The sequence below is a fragment of the Grammomys surdaster genome, unplaced genomic scaffold (genome assembly GCF_004785775.1).
Source record: "Grammomys surdaster isolate TR1022 unplaced genomic scaffold, NIH_TR_1.0 137, whole genome shotgun sequence".
Classification (NCBI taxonomy): Eukaryota; Metazoa; Chordata; class Mammalia; order Rodentia; family Muridae; genus Grammomys; species Grammomys surdaster.
The window spans coordinates 11,997,880-12,012,966 of NW_021604595.1; the positions used below are offsets into that span (position 1 = coordinate 11,997,880).

The 15,087-nt window shown below is 41.3% G+C and overlaps 1 protein-coding gene across 2 annotated transcripts in view; it reads left to right on the forward strand.

The window, feature by feature from the left end:
- Positions 1-15,087, forward strand: part of Cage1 (cancer antigen 1) — a 30,086-nt gene that overhangs the window by 14,235 nt on the left and 764 nt on the right. For both annotated transcript variants that reach the window (XM_028763220.1, XM_028763221.1), the window contains exons 5-11: positions 1,123-1,269; positions 3,448-3,558; positions 4,421-4,501; positions 5,105-5,212; positions 8,474-8,578; positions 9,368-9,438; positions 13,457-13,525. In XM_028763220.1, coding sequence (XP_028619053.1) covers positions 1,123-1,269; positions 3,448-3,558; positions 4,421-4,501; positions 5,105-5,212; positions 8,474-8,578; positions 9,368-9,438; positions 13,457-13,525 — 692 coding nt within the window. The remainder of the gene's footprint in view (positions 1-1,122; positions 1,270-3,447; positions 3,559-4,420; positions 4,502-5,104; positions 5,213-8,473; positions 8,579-9,367; positions 9,439-13,456; positions 13,526-15,087) is intronic.

The following is a 15,087-nucleotide window of genomic DNA, read 5'->3' on the forward strand; positions in this document are numbered from 1 at the left end:
CTTTTATAATCTCAGACATTTGGGCTCTGAGGTAGAAGGATGCCAAGTTCAAAGCCAGCCTTGGCAACATTGTCTTAAAATTTTAAAGAATGGGCAGAGGCAGATAATTGGTGGAGAATTTGCTGTGCATGTGGGAATACCAGTTTTGATATCCTCTCTCAAAAGACATTATTGCTTTCCCCAAGTATATGATTTTTTAGAAACTCTGTGACATGTGGTAATGTAATTGCCCTCCTGGTTGATGAACTGTGTACTAATCATTGTGCTATTGCCATGAAGAGACACCATGAACATGGCAGCTCTTATAAAAAGAAAGCATTTAATATGTGTTTGCTTACAGTTTCAGAGGTTTAGCCCATTATCATCATGTCAGGGAGCAGGGTAGCACATAGGCAGGTACTGGAGCAGTAGCTGAGTGTTACATCATGGTCTGTAGGCCGAGGAAGAGACTCTGGACCTGACATGAGCTTTTGAAATCTCAAAGCCCACCACCCTCAGTGATACATGTCCTCCAACAAAGCCACACCCACTATAAGGCCATGCCTCCTAATCCTTCTAATCCTTTCAAAAGAGTTCTGCTCTCTGATGACCAAGCATTCAAATAAATGAACCTATGGAGGGGCATTCTTACTCAAACCACCACAGGATATATGGATCAAACAAGAGAATGTTTCTGGCTTTTCAACTATAGAATTAAAATTAGTTACAAATGAGCCAGGGTTCTTGCTGTGCTAAGCACAATTAAGACCCTGAGTCTGCTACCCAGTACCATCCCCGAAAACTGCTCCTCCAGTAATATTTTTATTTTGGAAAATATAATTTTAATAAAAGGCCTATTTATGTTGAGACATAATGGATTGTTAGCCAAATGAATTAGTAAACAAATACTCTACAGTGTTCTATTACAATTTCTAATGTAACAAATCTGGTCCTCAATGATTTTTTTTAAAAAGTGTGCTTTGTTTTTCTCAATAAATTCTAAGAGTATAAAGGTATCCCAAGGAAAACTGCTTCAGAACCATTGCTCAGAGCTTTAAGCATAGTCTTTTATCAGGGTTTTATTTAAACACTGACTTGGGTCCTTTGACTTTATGATGATCAATCTGAATTGTGCACATGTAGGATACAAAGGGGACACACTGTAATTTGTTCCTGAATTGCTCGTCTTGTAAAGAAAACCTGGCGCTCCAACCTATGAAGAGAACTTCTCCACTGACCTCTAGAATTCACAGCCTTTTGGCCCTGACAGTAGGACTTCTCACGTGTCAGGTAAAAAAAAAAAAACAAAACAAAACAAAAAAAACTAAACAAAATAAAGAAAAATGTCATATTCTTCAGTTGGAGTGCACTGAGAGAGGCCTATGAGAGGTCACAGAATTAAGTCACAGGAGAAGAAAAGACAGGACCAGACAGAACTCTAGCTGCCCAACCCTCCCTGCTTCCCTGGCTTCGAACTTTTATCTTTGATGTTCAGTACTAACAGGTGAATGTAGTCAGAAGGAGTGATACAGTAGAAAGGAATCTAGTAACTGGCCATCTAGTACTTCCTGTTTCCAGAGCAGTTGTCATGTGTTCTGAGCCTGTATGCTCTTAGTGAGTGTTCACATTAATGAGTTGTTTGCTTAATTAAAACCTAGTTCAGGCAGCAACTGTATATATTGGTAGAATAAACAAGGAAGTAACGGTGTTGGAGAAGTGGCTCAGGAGTTAAGAACGACCCTCCCACAGAACCCAGGTTCGATTCCCAGCATCCACATGAAGATTCAGAACTGCCTATAATTTCAGTCCTAGGGGATCTAACTGCTCTCCTAGCCTTTGTGGGCATCAGACATACATGCAGGCAAAGCACCCATATATCCATAGATTGAATAAATGAATACTTTTTAAATGAAGTATTAATTAGTTCAATTCCTGGCCTTATACATGGTGACTGTGTGACTTGTTCTAGGAACATAACATTTCTCAGCCAGGTTCCTTAATAGGGGACTCCACTTGCTTCTGTCCTGGGCAGCAACTGCATTCAACAAAAGTGATACAGAAAGGTGTGTACTTGCTAGATTGTCAAGTTAGCATTTTCTTCTGTTGTACATTTCTTCCATTGGAAGCCCAATCCTCCGAACTGGTATTTGAGGGCATGGCTTGCTGTGTTTTGTTTTGTTTGTTTGTTTGTTTTGAGACAGGGTTTCCCTGTGTAACCTTGGCTGTCCTGGAACTCACTGTGTAGACCAGGCTGCCCAAAACTCAAGACCACCTGCCTCTTCCTCCCAAGTGCTGGGATTAAAGGTATATGCCACCATCGCCTGGCATTGCCATGTTTTTAATAGAAGACAAAAACCTTTGTCTCATCTACCCAAAGGCGGTTGAACATTAGGATTTGCTGAGTGTGAGATAGCACACTAAATCTTTTGTGTACAGGTCACAGATCACAAAGCTATGGCCCACAAACACATAACTCTGTTTTTAAAGGTTCAAATTAAATGTGGTACAGATCCTTCTTGGTTATTAGCTTTTTCATCCCATTCTTCCAATGGTTATGGATGGTAGTTGCTTAAACTCCCTACTCCCTGATCCCCACCTCCCCACCCCACCCCCCGCCCCACAAACCCCCTTGGCTACTGTTTATTTTTTTCTCTCAGTCCCCTTTGTTGGCTGTTTAGGTACCAGATGTCTTAATGGCAGTGTGCACCAGCCTTCTCAGTGGATCTCACCCTATCTTAAATAACTCCTTCCCATTTGCCTGTTCTGTGGCTCCCACCTCACTCTTTGTTCTGTACCTAATGCAGACTCAAACCCATTATGATCTCGCAGCAAGTATTTGCTGACTTCCTGACCATCCCTGGAGGCATCCACATTTACTGGCCCTGCTATGTTCCGGTCAACCTTGCATCATTCTTTGCCTTATAGACATTTCACTCGGGAAAACAAAGCAAGCTTTGCAAGAGCTGACCTTCTTGTCCCAAGTTTCACAGCTAAGCAGCAGAAGCAAACACAAACTGTTACATGTTAGGCCTCTAGGTTTTCTCGATACAGTTATCTTCATCCTGGCTACTCTCGAACTACCTAGTTGCTATATTGTTCAAGATGTCTGGCCTTTCTAATGTGTCAGAGGTATCGATTTATTTCAAGTTTGCATATGTAAACTGGCCAGGGTAAGGAGCAATGTACATATGAATTTACAAGCATACATTTATCATAGATGAGGATACTACCCATACACTACCCGTTCCTAATAGCAATCTGTATACATGTGTGAACCCACATGATAACTCTATGTTAACTCTCATATTAACTTTTATATTATCTCTTAGTGAAATGATGAAGCGCATTTGAAGCATGGGACTCAATATGACTCATCTCCTCTGGCCCCTTATTTCTAAACGGTTTTCCTTCTCCGTTTTGGCTTCAGCGAAAGCCTTTCAATCTAGTTTCTCAAACCATTATCCTTAGGACCTCGCCATTCCTGATGCCGAGCTTTGCCAAGAGAGTAAGAAAGCTAATGACATAATGCTGCAAAGACTGAAGGACTGTCAGCTTAAAAAGAAAGATTTAGATAAAGAGGTACTGTATTCTTTTTTCTAAAACCTGATTCAACTTAGTGGGAAGAGCTAGCTAAAACATGGCAGTTGCTCCTAAAGTTCTAGATTTGTTTTAAACGTGCTTGGGGACCAGCACAGCTTAATTATGCCTTTTAGAGGTAGATACAATATATAACTTATATAAGTTATATATTTAAGTTATAAAGGAGTCAATACAATATATTGACTCCTTTATAACTTAAATCTCCATTGGAAAGTTTTAGTCACAGGGGTTGATGAGATGGCTCAGTAGCTAGGGATCGGTGCCGCCACACCTGGAGTTTCAAGAGTTGGTTCTTGCCTTCCACCAAGATCTCCAGGGACCGAACAGGCCTCAGCATTCAGCTAACTAGGATGTCTTATACCAAAAGGCAGCCAAAGGAGGGCAGCCAGGGAAAGGCACAGTGGAGCCGCATCCTGGAGGGGTCACAAAATCTGTGCATCATTTCCCTAGGGCGAAATAGTGATCATAGGGTGAGGGGCCATCGGCCAGTTCAGTAAAACCACTTGTCCACAGAAGTTTTATTGAGGGAGTCATGTACCAAAGTCCCACCCACCAGAAAACAGGCAAATGTTGAGTCTCAACAACACAAAATGAACTACAGTGAGTCATTCATGGGAGGGACCACAGACACCTCAGGCGATGCAGGGTTCCAGGTGACTTGCCAGCTTGTCTTGCATAGCCGTCTTGGACCCGCTGTAGGAACTCTCTTTGTCATGGAAGCGGTAAAATCATGACATCATTTAAAGATTGGACTTTACGTAGTTGGATGATTTTATCACAAATGTTTTGGTAGGTAATTTTATTTCTTTCCCTCTAAAGTATAAAAATGCTTTTTTTCTAGTTATTGAAACATAAAAACAGAATTGCGACTCTTAAAGAGTTAATTGCTAATGAAAAGGCACTTCAGGACCACACCATTGAGGTGAGTTCAACATGTTGTTCTTGGCTTCAACGTGCAAATACACTGCAGATATTCATGTTCTCTTGATGACTTTGCTAATGTCCTTCTAGCTCTAAGTTCTGGGTTTTTTGTTTGTTTGATTTTGGATTTGTGAGAGAGGGCCTCTTTGGGTAGCCTTGGCTGTAGTCTCAGAACTCACAGAGATCTGCCTGCTTCTGCCTTCCAAGTGATGGGACTAAAGGGTGGGCCTTGATCCACTGGCAAGTTCTGTATTTCTATGAATCCAGCCTCATATCATACATACACACACACACACACACACACACACACACACACACACATATATATATATATATATGGTGTTTTGCCTGCTTGTCTGTGGACTATGTATATGCCAGAGGCCAGAAGAGGGCATCAGATCCCATGAAGTTGGAATATCAGATGTTGGTGAGGCCACCGTGTGGTACTGGGAACTGAACTCAGGTCCTCTGTAAGATCAGCAAATGCTCGTAACTGCTGAGCCATCTCTCCAGCCCTCTTTCTCTGATTCTCAAGTTAAAATGATACTGTGAAATGCTAGGAGTGTGTAAGTACTGAAATGTGAACAAACATATTTAATCTCAGATCACAGATTTTGATGCAGAAGAGGTCAAGAATGCCAGAGATGCCCCTGTGTTATTGGCAGTCAAACTGGATAAATACCACAACCTAAATGAGGAGCTTGATTTCTTGGTAAGACAGACCAATGCCTTATGGTCCTTTTCATACCCAATGCCATCCATTAAATTTTAAAAAGTTATCAACATTCAAAGTATTATTAAAGTATCATTAAAATATTCATACTGGCACTGTGGCAGTATTACCAACAAAAATATGAAAGTATTGTCATGTACATATCAGGCTGGGGAAATGGTTTGGTGTTTAAGCTGCAATTCTAGAGGACTCAAGTTCAATGCCCAACACCTACAAGGTAGCTCACGACTATCTGTAAATCCAGTTTCAAGAAATTCAATGCCCGCTGGGCAGTGGTGGCACACGCCTTTAATCTCAGCACTTGGGAGGCAGAGACAGGTAGATTTCTGAGTTCGAGGCCAGCCTGGTCTACAGAGTAAGCTCCAGGACAGCCAGGACTACACAGAGAAACACTGTCTTGAAAAAAAAAAAGAAAAAAGAAAAGAAAACCAATGCCCTCTTCTTACCTTTCCGGATAGCAGATATGCAACGAGTACAGACATATATGCAGGTAAACATCCATACAGAGAAAATAAAAATTAATTTAAAATATTCAAATATTGCTCAACATAATTCGTTTTTAGGCTAATAAAATGTATGCCTTTCAAAACAGAGAAGCCGAAAAGTTAATGTGCTTTTATTGTCCCCATTTCTAGAGATCAAACCCAAGGCTTCCCTCATGCCAGGCCAGCATTCTACCTACTACTAGCTGGAACCCTCCTTTTTATTAGTAGTCTTTATCTTTAAAAATGTTATTTATTTGTATGTACGTACATCCATGCTCTCAGAGGCCAGAAGAGGATGTCACATCACCTGTAGTTGAGTACAAGCTGCCTGACGCCGGGGCTGGGAACCAGACTCAAGTCCTCCGAAAGAGCGACAAACGTGCCTTGGACCACTGAGCCATCTCTCCAGCCCGTATTTATTTTTTTTTTTTGAGATAGGATCTTAACTGTCTAGTTCAAGCCAGCCTTCCTCCCAGTGTCCCACCTCAGCTTCTGAAGTTCTGGGCTTACAAGTGAGCACCACTCCCAGATCTCTGAAATTTGTATTTCTTTTCACTGTGGATGAAGCACACTTAAGTTTTTATGTATCCTACTATACTACCTGCATTCAGTCACAATGGTTGGAAGTAACTCTTAGCTTACCTAAGGTGGTATGAAAAAGAATGCAGAAAAAAAATCATGTTATTTTCAAAAATATGATTTTGGTGTTTAGCCAGTTACAGAAAACAATTAAAAAATTGAGTTGGCATAGTGTAATATTCCTTTTTTCATAATATATTTTAATATACATATACAATGTATATTAATCAAATCAATCTCTTTCTCCTTACCATAACTTTGGTTGGAGTTTTGGCTGCTTCCCCACTGATTATTTACATGTTATTATGGACACTAGAGCTATTGCTCTGTCCGTGTTTTGATGCCTGTTATCTATCCTGTCTTCTCCTCATCCTTCCCAGCCTCCAGACATCATTACTGGACATTCACTGTAACTGTTTAAAAGCATCTGTCTATGAAACAGAACATTCAGTGTTTATCTTCCTGAGTCTGATGAATTTCACTTACTTTAATAATCTTCCTGTTCCGTTCATTTAGCTGCATAAATATGTATAACTGTTACACGATAATCAAAGATTGTTTTAAAAAGAGATGGAGATGTGAACTGTCCTAATTTTATCAGGGTAGATTTTACGTGTGTTAGGTTATTACACTGTGCCACAAATGCAATGAAAACAATGCTAGAAATCTCCATGGTCTCACTGAAATGAAAAAGACTAACCATGTTTCTCACACAGCACAGAAGTCTAGCCTTTATTTCTAAATAACTTAAAGCAGAATGAGACACTGTATTCATTATATAGCCATTCACCTTTAAAAGAGAAGGAAAGTGGCGATCCATGCCTATAATTCCAGAACCCTAGAGGCTGAGGAAGGAGGGCTTCAAGGTGAGACTAATTTAGGCTATATATTGAATTCAAGACCATCCTGGCCAACTTAGGGAGACCTTACCTCAAAATAATAATAATTAATAATAATAACAATAATAATAAATGGTCTGGAAGTAGAGCTCACCTATCACAAGCTAGACCCTAGATTCTTTCCCCATCCCTGGAAAGAAGAGAGAAAGGAAAAGAAAGGGAGAGATTGTTGCAGCTTCTAGCATACTGCTTTACCATTGCTCCATAGGGTCCTCCTCTACCAATATGTAAGTCTGTGGAAAGTGTACGAAGACTAAAAATCACCCTTGGCTCTGCTATTTAGTAGGATGTTTTCTGTAGTTTTTCTTCTATAATTGCTTTGAAAATAACTTTCAGAGAAAATTATTAATAAGCTTTCCTAATGACCCTAAATATGCTACTCTCAAATTAACTTTTTATTTAAAACTTTTATTACATTTGATTGGTGTGTGTGTGTGTGTGTGTGTGTTGGCATGCAAAGTGCCATGGCACACATGGAGGTCCGAGGACACCTTGCAGGAGTTGGTTTTCCTCTTTCTGTATGGGTCTGGGGGATAGAACTCAGATCATCAGCTATGGCTATAGGTGCTTTGTTCCACGCTGAGCCATCTCCTCAACCTGTATAATTTAATTTCAGTAGTGTTCTTGCAAAAAAATAGGGGGGGACCAGTAGGCTGGACTGTGAGTCCATGAAGCTGATCCTTAGGCGTGTGTATCGTTTGCAAGGAAGGGTCTGCATCATCACACACATCCCAGCTTTCACTCTGACTCAGGCAGGCCTCTGCATGGGCTGTCTGTGCAAAGTACGGTGATGAAACCTGGAAAAAAAAAGGAGGGGGCAGCTTTAGCTCAGCGGTCACTTCAACAGTGATTCAGTTCACTACCAGCTATTTGTAGCCGGTTCAAACATCACAACCAACCACTTACCTAAGCCTTGAGAGTTTGGTTCAAGACCCGTGGGTGCTTCCTGACTCTTTAAAAAAGAAAAAAGAAAAAAGAAAAGAAAACTGGATGTGATTCGTGTTTGTAGGTACTAGCATACTAGCAGATGCTTGGCTATTTACAAAGCTATTTCACAGTAGAAAATAACAGAATCCATAAAAGTCCATCATAATTCTTGCTTGTATATTGTATATGCAACCTCCCCACCCCCCAGATCTGGCCGTCTGTACGGACTCACTTCATTAGAAGTCAGTTTCAGAGGATAATACAATAAAATAGAGTTGATGGGTTTCATGTTTTTTACACCTGTTTCATGGTGGTTTCCAGGTTACATTTTTGCTGATGTTTCTCCATAGATCACAAAGCTGGGAGGCCTTCTGGAGAGCAAAGAAGACCACTACAGCAGGCTCATCGAGGAGAATGACAAGTACCGGAGACATGTAGGCAGCCTGATAAATAAGGTACACATCTCCCTATAGAAACAAAACAACCTTCAGAAAATGTCCCGCTGGGGTGCGGCCCAGGTGGCACACCGTCTGCCCAGCATGGGCCAGGCTCTTGGTCCTCAGCATAAAAACCAAACCAAACACCGACGATAAACTCAACCCAAACACGTCAGATCTAACAGAACTCCAGTACTAAAGGGATCTGAGGTTTGCCAAGCCACTTTTACCCCTAACAGTCCCTCCTACCTCCCAATGCATGTTAAAGGGCCCCATTAGCTGGGTAGCTGGGAAGTGCCCAAGAACCTTGCTGCAGGCACTTTAAACTCTTAATTTTGTTACTCTGCCTTCAAGATAAGGAAGCATCTTGCCAATTTAGTGTTTACCTTTTGTTTGTTTTCATTTTGGTCTTTCGAGACAATGTCACCATATGTGGCTCCATAGTCTGGCCTTGGAATCCCAATTTCTACTGCCTCAGCCCCACAAGTGCTGAAATTGAAGGTGTGAGCCAACCAGGGCTACATTAATTTAACCTAATAGACTATAATCCTTACCTTGCCCCCGCATCGTTGCGTGGAAGACAGTAGATTACAGCGAGTGTCTGGGACTCCCATTTCCAGCGTGATGAGTGGGTTTAACTCTATTCATATTTCTGATATTAAAATAGAAAAAGGATGTTTTATCTGTTGTAAAATTTTTATTTATTGTTGTCAAATAACTAAACTTCAGCTTGTAAAGATTTTTAAAAGGTGAAAATAAAATTAAATGTAAATACTTGTATTTATAAAAAACATTTGTTTTCTCAAGGTAACGTCGTATGAAGAAATTATCAAATGTGCTGACCAGCGGCTTGAGATATCCCATTCTCAGATTGCACAGTAAGTTAATAAAACTTAATTTTTAAATTTTTTTGTTTTTGTTTTTTGGTTTTTCGAGACAGGGTTTCTCTGTGTATCCTGGGCTGTCCTGGAACTCACTCTGAAGACCAGGCTGGCCTCGAACTCAGAAATCCACCTACCTCTGCCTCCCAAGTGCTGGGATTAAAGGCGTGCGCCACCACAGCCCGGCAATTTTTAAATTTTTAAAAAATATCTACTGATGTTTTGTTCTCTGACTTCTAAGATTTTTTTTTCTCTGACTCTTAGAAATAGGATGGCAGGGCATATATCATTTAGGATAGACTAAAACCATGTTCCCTGGGGCATGTGTCACTTAGGATGGACTAAAACCATGTTCCCAGCCTGGCTCAGAATAAGCTACTTCATTACTTCTCTCCTCTGGGGATGCTCGCTCTGAGTCAGAGTGCAGCCTGGCTTCTGACAGACTGCTTCCTTGCCTTCTGCTGTTTGGAAGGGGCTTAGAGCTTTTCTGAGAATTTTGGTATACAAACGAACTTCTTAAAAAGGTACAACCAGTTTATATTTAATCGAAAGGAAAAGTATCTCGGGCAATTTGAGACTTACAGTTTTGGATTTCATTTAGTTTTTAAATGAGGTCCAGCCACAGGAAGAGCTCTTACAAGATGCGACCACTGCCCTACCTCCCCAACATCACACCCCATAGGTGCTAGAGCTACAGACAGTTCAAAGGCTTTATTCTCTCCAACTGACTATCTCATTAGGAATCGGTAGTCTTCACTATGTCCCCACCAACACCAGGTCCATCCTCCTCTTCTGAGTGGAACTACCACCCTGCCAGTGCCAACAGTTGATCCACAAAGCAGACCTGGGCTTGTTGGCACTGCCTCAACTGCCCCCTCCCACCTGGTAGACAGACAGCCACCACACAGCAGACTCCTGGGGGCATTAATGGGCAAGTTGGTGCTGAGAGCCCCAATATTGAGCATGGCAGTCAGTTGGCCATCAACTTTGCCAAAGGCCACCCTGTGCCCCAGAACTAAGCAGGCAGTGTCCTCTGCAGAGTTGGTGAGCACCTATGGGCTCATTTGGAAGCTGGACCACAGCTCAGCAATGGGAACCAGCACACAAGACCTCCCCCTGCAGTGACAGCTTTGTGACAGGGTTACTCCCACACGGTAAAGAGGAACTGCTGAGTACCACCAACTGTTGCTTGCTGAACCACTTACCCAGGGAACCACCCCACAGCTACCCTTCTCCTGCCAGGCATCACCTGCCCAAAGCTCCAATACCAAGAGTTCATGATCCCTGGTTCTGCCTGTCAGAGGATCCCCTAACCCGAGTGGGAGAAGAACAGCCCCCACGTGTGTGATTACCTGAGTGTCTGCTTGCAACCACACAAATGATACACCATACCACCCACAGCTGTGGGTAGACGTGCAGGCTCCAATGAACTGGCCTTGGCACTACTGCAACACACAGGACATGGACCTTCCAGTGTGACCCAGCCTTCTCCAGATGGGACTGCCTCACCTTACACTTCCTGGGCAGCTAGGTGTGTTGGTGCATCTTTAATCCCAGCACTCGGGAATGCAGTGCAGATAGATCTTTGAGTTTGAGGCCAGCTTGGTCTACAGATGGAGTTCCAGGACAGCCAGAGCTACTCAGAGAAACCTCCATCTCATAAAACAGAAAACCAACCAAACCAACAAAAGTTATTTTGCAATCCCAAATTACAGAAGTGCCAGGAAACAGTTCAACCTGTCCCCTATACCACAGCCTTTCACATCCTCCCCAAGATGGGAGGGGACCAGCTGACAAGCCTAGCCTTGTTGATTGTGAAAGTGTAAAACCTGGAGACAGGAATCTAGAAGACAAAGGTCAGTAGATGGGGCTAAGAACCACTCTGTCTTATTCCCGTCCCAAATCCAGGTTAAACAGGATATACAAATCCCAGAGGTAGGCTGGAAGTTTGGGGTATCAGGTCCAAGTTAGGAAGAGGGAAGAAAAGAACTCCCTTGTTTCTGTGATGCAGTGCAAATCCAGAGATCACCCTGTGTGCTTGTCAATTTCTGAAAATGATTATTGACATTAGAAGTGGAAGAAATCCAGGCATAGAAAATGCCCTAAATAATGGTACTAAATGTCGGTCATGGTTCTAAGAGTACAAAATGATCTCCGTTATGACCTAACCCGGGGAAACACATCTGCTTTACGTCCTTAACAGTTTGTTTAGGTTTTTGTTTTCTCTCAATTAATTAGTGTGCATTTTGTATATATACAGACTTGCCTCTCTCTCTCTCTCTCTCTCTCTCTCTCTCTCTCTCTCTCTCTCTCTCTGTGTGTGTGTGTGTGTGTGTGTGTGTGTGTGTAGGTCAAAGGGAGTCAGTTATCTCCTTCCACTGTGGGTTCTGAGGATCGAGCTCAGGTTGAGGTTTGTGTGGAAAGAACTGTTGTACACTGAGCTAGCTCACTGACCACTCCATTCTGCCCACCTTTGGTGTTTCCTGAGCCCTGCCAGCCTGGTTTTTGACGTTCATTTATGTGGTAACTTGACTTCCATCTGTCACTTTCAGTCTGTGACTTGTTTGCTTGCCATAACCATACATTTCCTAGAGACAGAAGAAACTTGGATCTTCCTTTTTAGCCATTCAGTATCTTAATTGATTAATTGGACTTCAACCCATTTAAACTTAGGGTTATTATTGAGAGCTGTGCTGATTCCTGTGACGTGGTTGGTTGTTTTCGGGTTAACTGGATTATCATTTGTTCTCGACTATCTCTCCTATCCATCTGAGGGGTTGTGGGTCTACTGGGCTCCTTGTTCAGAATCTTCCTCCTCTCTATTTAAGGTTCCTTTAAGTGTCCTTTGCAATGCTGGCTTGGTGGTCTTGAGTTGCTTTAGTGTGTATTTGTCTTGAATCATCCATATTTCTCTAATTTTCTGGAAGATAATTTACTGGATATAACAACCTTATTTGGAAGCTAATTTGCTTCTAGGACTTGAAAATATATCATTCCATTCTTCTGGATTTAGGGCTTCCTTTGAGAGGTTTGATGTACTGCGTTTACCTTTGAATCATTCCATTCTTTTCTGGTTCCAGGTTTGATGCACTGTATTTGCCTTTGTACATGAGTTGGTCTTTTTTTTTTCCTTGTAGCTTTTAGTACTGTTTGTTTTGAACTTTTTTTTTTAGCATGTTGATTATGTGCCCTGAAGAGTCTATTAGATATTCTAAATGTCTCTTTTGCTTTGATCTCTCTCTCTCTCTCTCTCTCTCTCTCTCTCTCTCTCTCTCTCTCTCTCTCTCTCTCTCTCTCTCTGCATAAGAATAGAAAACAGGCAAATCTCTAGCAGGCCAACAACAGAATGCTGTGACCATGCTGTGACACCACCAAACATTTTCCTGTGGTAACACAGCCCTAGATCAGGAGCTCTGTCAACACACTACCCTGGGGCTATATCATAGTGCACACACTATGCAAACGAACAAAAACACCTAAATAGTATGCCATATATTGCCATTATCTCTTCTTATCTTTCACCCTGAAACCTATAAAGGGAGAAATTAACCAAGTGTTCTGAATTGCCAGAAAATTGCTCAGCTTCTGTGGTGGTTTGAATGAGAATGGCTCCTGTAGGCTCTTATGTTTGGAGGCTTGGTTAGTGGAACTGTTTTGGAAGGATTAGGAGGTATGGCCTTGTTGAAGAAAGTATGTCACTGGGGGTGGGACTGGAGGTTTTAAAAGCCTGTGCCAGGCCCAATGTCTCTTTTTTCCTCAACATGCTGCTTGTGAATTAAGATGTAAAACTTTCATCTACTGCTTCAGTGCCATGCCTGCCTGCTTCCTGCCGTGATGATAATGGGTTAGCCCTCTAAAACTGTAAACAAGCCCCCAATTAAATGCTTTCTTAAGTCACCTTGGTCATGGTGTCTTCTCACAGTCATAGAACAATAACTAAGTCTTCAAAGAACCTATAAAATATTCATCTAGAAAAGTCCATTTTTGTGTAAAATGCAATTGTTTCTTTCTTTAGTTTGGAAGAGAGAAATAGACATTTGGAAGATTTAATTAGAATGCCCAGAGAGAAAGCCAAAAGGCCAAGGTAAGTTTTCCTTCTGTTAAAAAAAAAAAAGTCTTTAAAGTACATATAGTAAATAATATATTTAATTTTTTCTCCCCTTATATTTTTATTTAAGATAAAAAGATAAATATGAAGTATTTTGTGCTTTCCTAGTGTAAAATAGTTGCTTGATCAAGTTTTCTTGTAGGCCTTGCACAGTGTCACATACCTAAAACCCCCAGCTATCCTGGAGACTAGCCTGCAAAGTTTAGCAAGATTCTGTGTCAAAACCAGAGTTTTTTTATCTTATTTTTGAGATGGTTTCATATTTGTTATTTAAAAAAAAAAAAAACTATGTTTTGCTATGCAGCACAGATTGCAATACAAACTCCTTCCACCAAGTGCCCTGAGTTCTGAGATTACAGGCACAGTCCACCTACCTCATTACTGTCAGGTTTTTGTGGAGCCTGAATTAGAAGGCCAGTCTGCCTGCCCTCTCAGAAGCCATAAGTAGGATACTACAAGGGTTATGAGCAAAGTGCTTGCCTTCAATAAAAACACTTACCTTCTACATGCTTATAAAAGGACTCTCTTTATTTGCATGAAACCTTGAAATCTCTATTTTTCAAAGAGTCTCAGTCAGTCATGTTTCCCAGTGCTGTAGGACATGTTCACAGCCCTGTGGGTTGACTGTAAGAACAGTTGCGTTCTAGCTTCAATGGTACATATACTAAAATTGAAAAGTTAGAAAAAAATCATAACTATTTTATATGATCACCTTACAAACACTAGTTTAAATCTGCTCAGGAGTTTTGATTTCCAAAACAACATGAATTTTCTCTTGAGTTATAGAAACAAACTATGAGATTTATTTCTAGAATTATTTTAAATTATTTTTATGTAATGTTACACATTTACCAGTTGAGACATTTGTTTACTTATCACATTTATATTTGCACTGAATTTGAGGCTTATTTATATGGATTCATTGACTTTGAAACAAAAGAAAAAGTTCACAAGGTGCTCCCACCTTAGTAAGCCCATTTGTGTGAAAACGCCAGAGCCCATGCAGGCTACATCTGTGAATAACTCTGAAGTCTTGGTTGAGCTGCTGACCTCAGTGTGCCAATCAGAAGTTCAGCCTGAGAATTCCTCTACATCTTTTAAAAGTATGGTTCTGATCTGTCCACTTGTCTCTGGCAGTGGCAACAGTTGAACTTCCAGATAAAGAAGTAGTCTCAGATGTCTAACCTTTTAAAATATGTTTTTATTTCATGTAGGCTTCATTTCAAAGCTGAATCTTGGCCTAAGTAAATTAGAAGCCTGTTAAATATAAGGAAACTGTAGCAGAGTATTTTATTCACATGCATCAAATATGGTCCTCACTGAGGATGGTGCTCACTGAGGATGGTGCTCACTGAGGATGGTCCTCATTGAGGATGGTGCTCACTGAGGATGGTCCTCACTGAGGATGGTGCTCACTGAGGATGGTCCTCATTGAGGATGGTGCTCACTGAGGATGGTCCTCACTGAGGATGGTGCTCACTGAGGATGGTCCTCATTGAGGATGGTGCTCACTGAGGATGGTCCTCACTGAGGATGGT